Source organism: Salmo salar, chromosome ssa13 (genome assembly GCF_905237065.1).
Source record: "Salmo salar chromosome ssa13, Ssal_v3.1, whole genome shotgun sequence".
Lineage (NCBI taxonomy): Eukaryota > Metazoa > Chordata > Actinopteri > Salmoniformes > Salmonidae > Salmo > Salmo salar.
The window spans coordinates 21,548,713-21,558,025 of NC_059454.1; the positions used below are offsets into that span (position 1 = coordinate 21,548,713).

General features: G+C 46.1%; 1 protein-coding gene across 14 annotated transcripts in view; it reads left to right on the forward strand.

Moving 5' to 3' along the window:
* The window catches only part of LOC106566645 (membrane-associated guanylate kinase, WW and PDZ domain-containing protein 1), a 196,715-nt gene that overhangs the window by 120,180 nt on the left and 67,222 nt on the right, over positions 1-9,313 (forward strand). For 10 of the 14 annotated variants that reach the window (XM_045693040.1, XM_045693037.1, XM_014134868.2 and 7 more), the window contains 3 exons: positions 2,191-2,310; positions 5,335-5,544; positions 6,460-6,727. In XM_045693040.1, coding sequence (XP_045548996.1) covers positions 2,191-2,310; positions 5,335-5,544; positions 6,460-6,727 — 598 coding nt within the window. The remainder of the gene's footprint in view (positions 1-2,190; positions 2,311-5,334; positions 5,545-6,459; positions 6,728-9,313) is intronic. The other 4 variants (XM_014134876.2, XM_014134872.2, XM_014134873.2 and 1 more) reach the window with 1 other exon arrangement.

Genomic DNA, 9,313 nt, shown 5'->3' on the forward strand with positions numbered 1-9,313 from the left:
GCTGTGATACCAGGCTAGTAACCATCACCCTCTGCCTTCTTCCCCTGGTTTAGCTGTGATACCAGGCTAGTAACCATCACCCTCTGTCTTCTTCCCCTGGTTTAGCTGTGGAACCAGGCTAGTAACCATCACCCTCTGCCTTCTTCCCCTGGTTTAGCTGTGATACCAGGCTAGTAACCATCACCCTCTGCCTTCTTCCCCTGGTTTAGCTGTGATACCAGGCTAGTAACCATCACCCTCTGTCTTCTTCCCCTGGTTTAGCTGTGATACCAGGCTAGTAACCATCACCCTCTGCCTTCTTCCCCTGGTTTAGCTGTGATACCAGGCTAGTAACCATCACCCTCTGCCTTCTTCCCCTGGTTTAGCTGTGATACCAGGCTAGTAACCATCACCCTCTGTCTTCTTCCCCTGGTTTAGCTGTGATACCAGGCTAGTAACCATCACCCTCTGTCTTCTTCCCCTGGTTTAGCTGTGGAACCAGGCTAGTAACCATCACCCTCTGTCTTCTTCCCTGGTTTAGCTGTGATACCAGGCTAGTAACCATCACCCTCTGCATTCTTCCCCTGGTTTAGCTGTGGAACCAGGCTAGTAACCATCACCCTCTGTTTTCTTCCCTGGTTTAGCTGTGGAGCAAGGCTAGAAACCTTGGACACAGTTCAATGTCAGACAGATGTTGCAGGAGCTTTGCATTTTCTACTCGATCAAGCGGGCTAGCGGGCCTCTTGGAGACAGGCCGTTTATATTGTAATCCGACAGTACCACATGTTCTGTAAACACCAGGCTGAGAGGCTGAGAGGAAGACACAACAGAATCACACAGCATCAAAGATCCATTATCAGTGTGCCCTCAGCTCAGTCTGGCTTCTAACTTTATCGGTAACATTCAACACTGACAGATTTTTGATAGTGTCAGTTAAACAGGTCAAAGGTAGAATGTCAGTACTTAGTTACAGTAAATACAGGAGAGGAATGACCCAAATCATTTCCCATTACAGTCATAGTTAGAAAGTCAAAATGTTCTTCATGGTGATGCAGGTAGGCCTTTATACTACAGATGGACTTTGGAGACAAACATGTGGTTCAGTTAGACCACGAAGACCACAGGGGGTCTTTTGAGCCATAGTGTATGATCACAGTGCCAGAAAGGAAAATAAATAGCCAAGCGATAGTGTCAGTTCCTCTGAGTTAATGTTAATGTCTGTATCTCTGGCTTTTCTTATTGGAAAATAATAAACAGATTAGGGAAAAAAAGGGGGGGGATGACTCATTCATCTCTGGCGTTGCGTTTAAAGCCTGATGTTTTAAAGCCTGATGTTTTAAAGCCTGATGTTTTAAAGCCTGATGTTTTAAAGCCTGTGGTTTTAAAGCCTGTGGTTTGCCACCTCTAGTAGAGTGAGGTAGGGGTGTGTGAGACTTTCTTAATGTCCTGTCTCCTCACATCATGTCCAAGTCCACTTTCTCTGTTCACTGCAGCCTCAAAGAGAGCAGTGACCGATATTGCACCCTGTCACTTTCAGCTCCCACACCTCCAGTTTGTGTGGACCTGTTCCTCCGTCTTGTCCTCCCTCAGGCCTTATGGTGGCTACAAGCTTCACATTGCCGATCCATGTGCATGCATGTGCAAGGGCAGAGTATGTTTTTGTCCACATCGTCATTGTGTTCCACCCAGAGAGGAAGTCCCCCTTGTGTAGTGTAAATCCACTAGGGTCCTGGGGAACCAGAGTAGCTAACCAAGCAAGAGGGGCCGAGACACCCTTTTTGACTCTATCTAGCGACGACGTTTGAACTTCCGGATCCGGTGTTATATGCCTTTTTGCTTACAAATACTAGCTAGTTAAATGTGTATACTAGCTTGCTACATAGCTAGCTGTGTGTGTATAGTAACTAGCTCCATGGCTAGCTGTGTGTATGCTAGCTAGCTACATAGCTAGCTGTGTGTGAATACTAGCTAGCTCATAGCTAGCTGTGTGTGAATACTGATTATACTGTAGATTACAGGCTACTTCCTCCTCCTCAATCTTTTTTTCCGCCCACAGAGAGGCCCTAACGTTTGTATTTGTTAATTAGTAGGTTGAGTAGGTTTTGGCAAATGTAACTGCCGCTGAGAAGCACCTACAAAACTTCTCCCTGGTCTTCGGTCAGAGTGGCTGGTAGGAATGCTGATAATAAGCTTGGTTTCCTCTCTCTCCAGGTACGACACGCGCCCCTCGAGACGGGGAAGTCCCCGGGGTTGATTACAACTTCCTGTCCGTGGAAGACTTCCTGAGCCTTGAGCAGAGTGGAACACTACTGGAAATAGGAACGTATGAAGGTGAGGATGGTGATGATGATGATGCTGGGGATGTTGGTTTTAGTGATGCTGGTGAGGAGGATGATGATGATGCTATGGTAGACTGTAGGAGTGGAGAAGATAATCTTTCTCTTTTTTGTAAGATTGTATTTAGGATTTTGACCTGATAATATTTATTATTATCATTTATAAAAAAAATATACAATACAAAACATACACATACAAACAGATCACAAGGCTATCCTTACCTAGATTAGTACAGTGTACCACAGTGATAAGTCTTCTGTCCTTACAGAAACTACAATCCACGTGTGTGTGTGTGTGTGTGTGTGTGTGTGTGTGTGTGTGTGTGTGTGTGTGTGTGTGTGTGTGTGTGTGTGTGTGTGTGTGTGTGTGTGTGTGTGTGTGTGTGTGTGTGTGTGTGTGGTGTTAATCTCCTTGCCACCTGTACTATTGTGTGTTTGGCTCCTTTCTCCCTCCCCCGCAGACAGTGTCAAATACCTGTCCACAGGAGCTGGATGCCTTCCAAATACAAATGTGATGCAGACCTACGTACTGTAGGGCTCAATGCCATGCAGTTGCATTGAGATATGAGTCCAATTCTCATGACCAACATTTTTTCTTTCCAAGAATTGTGGCGAGACTTTTAAAATCTATTTTCAGGATGATTTTTAAAGATCAGGATTTACAGTACGTCAGCTGTAGATAATGACATACATTTAGAATGTGGTTTTGAGCATGTGTCGCTATCTCTTGCATTGGATTGTGGATGGTATTTGCTTATCAGTGGGATTTACAGGAAATAAACATAAGCAACAGATCTGGTACTGACCAGTGATAAGCCAGTCATTTGAATGTATACTTTAACAAGGTAAAGTTTCTCTGAGCCGGCCCATTGTATTGTTTGTATGCTCTCTGCTCCCTCTCAGTCCATAACAACACTGGCTAGGGGGGAAAAGCCTGCTTTTCCTGCAGCTGCTTATTTCCACCATTTCAGGACTCATTGTGCTCTGCCATTGTCTCTCTTTCCACTGCATTGAGATTTTATAGATCCCCTTCCCGCTATCTCGTTGTTCTCTATCTCGTTGTTCTCTACCTCTCTGTTCTCCTACCTCTCTGTCCTCTACCTCTCTGTCCTCTACCTCTCTGTCCTCTACCTCTCTGTCCTCTAGCTCCCTGTGTTCTATCTCTCGCTCCCTCCCCCTCCTTCTCTCATTCTCCCTCCCTCCCTCCCTCCCTACTCTCCCTCCCACTCTCCCTCACTCTCTCCCTCCCTCTCTCAATTTCAATTCAATTTAAGGGGCTTTATTGGCATGGGAAACATATGTTTACATTGCCAATGCAAGTGAAATAGATAATAAACAAAAGTGAAATAAACAACAGTAAATGTCAAATGTCATTATCTATATACAGTGTTGTAACGATGAGCAAATAGTTATAGGTTGTATTTATAATGGTGTTTGGTCTTCACTGGTTGCCCTTTTCTTGTGGTAACAGGTCACACATCTTGCTGCTGTGGTATTTCACCCAGTAGATATGGGAGTTTATCAAAATTGGATTTGTTTTCAAATTCTTTGTGCATCTGTGTAATCTGAGGGAAATATATGTCTCTAATATGGTCATACATTTGGCAGGAGGTTAGGAAGTGCAGCTCAGTTTCCACCTCATTTTGTGGCAGTGTGCACATAGCCTGTCTTCTCTTGAGAGCCAGGTCTGCCTACGGCAGCCTTTCTCAATAGCAAGGCTATGCTCACTGAGTCTGTACATAGTGAAAGCGTTCCTTAATTTTGGGTCAGTCACAGTGGTCAGGTATTATGCCACTAAGGACTCTCTGTTTAGCATTCTAGTTTGCTCCGTTTTTTTCCAATGTGTAATTATCTTTTCGCTTTCTCATGATTTGGTTGGGTCTAATTGTGTTGCTGTCCTGTGGTTCGGTGGGGTCTATTTGTGTTTGTGAACAGAGCCCCAGTATCAGCTTGCTTAGGAGACTCTTCTCCAGGTTAATCTCTCTGTAGGTGATGGCTTTGTTATGGAAGGTTTGGGAATCGCTTCCTTTTAGGTGGTTGTAGAATTTAACGGCTCTTTTCTGGATTTTGATAATTAGCAGGTATCGGCCTAATTCTGCTCTGCATGCATTATTTGCTGTTTTACATTGTAGACAGAGGATATTTTTGCAGAATTCTGCATGCAGAGTTTCAATTTGGTGTTTGTCACATTTTGTGAATTCTTGGTTGGTGCGCGGACCCCGGACCTCACAACCATAAAGGGCAATGGGTTCTACAGTTGATTCAAGTATTTTTAATTTTATGTTCCTTTTGATGGCATAGGCCTTACTTGCCTTGTCTCTCAGATGGTTCACAGCTTTGTGGAAGTTACCTGTGGTGCTGATGTTCATTTGTTTGTGTGCTCTAGGGCGACGGTGTCTAGATGGAATTAGTATTTGTGGTCCTGGCAACTGGACTTTTTTTGTAACACCATTATATTTTGTCTTACTGTACTGTCAGGGCCCAGGTCTGTCAGAATCTGTGCAGAAGATCTAGGTGCTGCTGTTGGCCCTCCTTGGTTGGGGACCAAAGCACCAGATCATCGGCAAATAGTAGACATTTGGCTTCAGATTCTAGTAGGGAGAGGCCGGGTGCTCTCTCTCTCCCTTCCTTTCTCCTTCCCCCTCCCCTCCCTCTCTCCCTCCCCTCCCTCTCTCCCTCCCTTTCACTCTCTCTCTCTCTCTCTCTCCATCCACTCCCTCTCTCTCTCCCTCCCCCTCCTTCTCTCATCCCCTTCTCTCTGTCTCACGCCGTCCTGCCTCCCTCTTCCTTCTCTCTCCCGCTCTCCTTCTCCCTTTCTCCCTCCCCCTCCCTCCCCTCTCCTCCTCCCTCCCTCCCTCCCTCCCTCCCTACCCATCCCCCTACCACTTCCTATCTCCCCCTCCCTCTCTCCCTGCCCGTTCCTCTCTCCTTCTCCCTCCCTCTCCTCCCTTTCTCCCTCTCTATCTCCTTCTCCCTCCATCTCTTTCTCAGGCATGCTAATGTCCCTGTTGTTTCCTAGGTAACTATTATGGGACGCCTAAGCCGCCGAGGCAGCCCGTGGTTGGGACAGTGATTCTCAGTGATGCTGTGCTCCTCGACGGCCCACCAGGCTCCCAGCAGTCCACTCCCAAGCGCACCAAGTCCTACAATGACATGCAAAACGCCCAAGTAGTACCTGCTGACTACGAGGATGACGACCAGGCCACAGAAATGAACAACAGTTTTACAGGTATGTCATTTTACATGCCATCAGACAATTACACATAGACTACCACTACCAAACCAGGCGGCTGTTCAATGGGGGATGTGTGTATTTGGGGTGTGGGTGAGTTGTGTGTGTGCTCATGTTTGAAAGAGCATGTGTGAGGGAGAGTGTGTATCTGCGTTTGTGCTCTCCAGTCTTCTGCCCTGTGTCGCTGGGTGTCTCTCTCTTTCTCTTGTTCTCCCTCCCTCTCGCTCCCTCCATCTTTCTCTCTTGTTTTCTCTCTCTCTCGCGCCATCTTTCTCTCTCTCTCTCTCTCTCTCTCTCTCTCTCTCTCTCTCTCTCTCTCTCACGCTCTCTCTTTTTAAGTACCTGATAATAACACTTTGTGAATAGTTTTTAGGCATAATGTCTGACTGAGTTTGAAATATCACTTGTGTTAATGTGTTAGCCCGGACTGGAGAGTTTGTGAGACAGTCAGTCAGTTCCTAGATGGAGTTTTTTTTCTCCTTCTATGCTCACTCTGTGTGTCCTGCCAGTCTGTCAGAGTGGTGAATTAGCGTTTGATCACCCCTGAAAGGCTCACGGAAGTGAGAGAGGGAGGACGAAGTCAGGGAGGGCAAGATAGAGGGGGGTTTAAGAGAAATAGAGGCTGACTGCATGTTCATTATAGTCATTGGGCCCCATTCCTTTTGGACTAGCAGGCAGGTGGTTTACAGAGGGAGGGAGAGAAAGTTAAGAAAGGAAAAATGTTTAGCAGTCGTGAAACATAGTATATATTTTTGTTGTTGTTGGTTTTAGTAGTCCTATATTGCACACAGTACTCTTAGCATAAATTGTCTTATCATTCCACCCTTAGATTCCCACATTCCTGTTGCTGCAGGAAACATAAACCTCCTCTCTCTGTTTTGTTCTGTGTTGTCGTGCTCCTTACTTTCCCAGGATCATTAGTTCGTAGTCTCTTCCCCTCTCCCTTGTTGTGCACAGGTAACCCTAGCGACCAGGACGAGAGCTGCGGCGCTGTTCTACGGCCGTACCCCGCGCGTGAGAACGCTCCGTCCTATGGTCTGAACAACGTGGCTGCCTCCACCTCGGACAGCGGGCAGCAGACACACGCCCAGCCCCAGGCCTCCCCAGAAGACCCCCTAGGACCCCTGCCAGGCAACTGGGAGATGGCCTACACCGAGAACGGAGAAGTCTACTTCATAGAGTAAGTATAATATACCCTAAATCCTATACCCTATGGCCTATACCTTAGCTTACACCGAGAACGGAGAAGTCTACTTCATAGAGTACGTATAATATACACTACATGACCAAAAGTATATGGACACCTGCTCGTCAAACATCTCATTCCAAAATCATGGTCATTAATATGGAGTTGGTCCCCCCTTTGCTGCTATAACAGCCTTCACTCTTCTGGGAAGGCTTTCCACTAGAAGTTGGAACATTACTACTGTAAGTCGCTCTGGATAAGAGCGTCTGCTAAATGACTAAAATGTCAAATGTAAATGTACATTTCTGTGGGGACTTGCTTCCATTCAGCCACAAGCGCGTTAGTGAGGTCGGGCACTGATGTTGGGCGATTAGGCCTGGCTCACAGTCAGCGTTCCAATTCATCCAAAAGGTGTTTGATGGGGTTAAGGTCAAGGCTTGGTGAAGGCTAGTCAAGTTCTTCCAAACTGATCTCGACAAACCATTTCAATATGGACCTCGCTTTGTAGATGGGGGCATTGTCATGCTGAAACAGGAAAGGGCCTTCCCCAAACTGTTGTCACAAAGTTGGAAGCACAGAATCATCTAGAATGTCATTGTATGCTGTAGCGTTAAGATTTCCCTTCACTGGAACTAAGGGGCTTAGCCCGAACCATGAAAAACAGCCCCAGACCATTATTTCTCCTCCAACAAACTTGCGATTGGCACTATGTATTCGGGCAGGTAGCGCCCTTCTAGCATCCGCCAAACCCAGATTCGTCCGTCGGACTGCCAGATGGTAAAGCATGATTCATCTCTCCAGAGTACATGTTTCCACTGCTCCGGAGTCCAATGGTGGTGAGCTTTACACCACTCTAGCCAACGCTTGACATTGTGCATGGTGATCTTAGGCTTGTGTGTGGCTGTTCAACCATGGAAACCCATTTTATGAAGCTCCCGACAACAGTTATTGTGCTGACGTTGCTTCCAGAGGCAGTTTGGAACTCGGTAGTGAGTGTTACAACCGAGGACAGACGATTTGTACGCGCTTCAGCACTCAGCGGTCCCGTTCTGTGAGCTTGTGTGGCCTACCACTTCGTGGCTGAGCCGTTGTTGCTCCTAGATGTTTCCACTTCACAATAGCTGCACTTACAGTTGACCGGGGAAGCTCTAGCAGGGCAGACATTTGATGAACTGACTTGTTGGAAAGGTGGCATCCTATGACGGCGCCACGTTGAGCTCTTCAGTAAAGCCATTCTACTGCCAATGTTTGTCTATGGAGATTGCATGGCAGTGTGCTCAATTTTTATACACCTGTCAGCAATTTTTTAAATAATGATAAGACATGAAATAGTAAGTTACACAATAGGAATAAAATACACAAAATGGAGCTATATACAGGGAGTACTGTTACCAGATCAGTGTGGAGCTATATACAGGGAGTACTGTTACCAGATCAATGTGGAGCTATATACAGGAATTACCAGATCAATGTGGAGCTATATACAGGGAGTACTGTTACCAGATCAGTGTGGAGCTATATACAGGGAGTACTGTTACCAGATCAGTGTGGAGCTATATACAGGGAGTACTGTTACCAGATCAATGTGGAGCTATATTCAGGGAGCACTGTTACCAGATCAGTGTGGAGCTATATACAGGAATTACCAGATCAATGTGGAGCTATATACAGGGAGTACTGTTACCAGATCAATGTGGCGCTATATTCAGGGAGCACCATTACCAGATCAGTGTGGAGCTATATACAGGGAGTACTGTTACCAGATCAGTGTGGAGCTATATACAGGGAGCACTGTTACCAGATCAGTGTGGAGCTATATACAGGAATTACCAGATCAATGTGGAGCTATATACAGGGAGTACTGTTACCAGATCAGTGTGGAGCTATATACAGGGAGCACCGTTACCAGATCAGTGTGGAGCTATATACAGGAATTACCAGATCAATGTGGAGCTATATACAGGGAGTACTGTTACCAGATCAATGTGGAGCTATATACAGGGAGTACTGTTACCAGATCAGTGTGGAGCTATATACAGGGAGTACTGTTACCAGATCAGTGTGGAGCTATATACAGGAATTACCAGATCAATGTGGAGCTATATACAGGGAGTACTGTTACCAGATCAGTGTGGAGCTATATACAGGAATTACCAGATCAATGTGGAGCTATATACAGGGAGTACTGTTACCAGATCAATGTGGAGCTATATACAGGGAGTACTGTTACCAGATCAGTGTGGAGCTATATACAGGGAGTACTGTTACCAGATCAGTGTGGAGCTATATACAGGGAGTACTGTTACCAGATCAATGTGAAGCTATATACAGGGAGTACTGTTACCAGATCAGTGTGGAGCTATATACAGGGAGTACTGTTACCAGATCAGTGTGGAGCTATATACAGGGAGCACCGTTACCAGATCAGTGTGGAGCTATATACAGGACCAGTCTGTGAGCATTACAGGGAGTACTGTTACCAGATCAGTGTGGAGCTATATACAGGGAGCACTGTTACCAGATCAGTGTGGAGCTATATACAGGGAGTACCAGTACCAGATCAATGTGCAGAGGTTACGA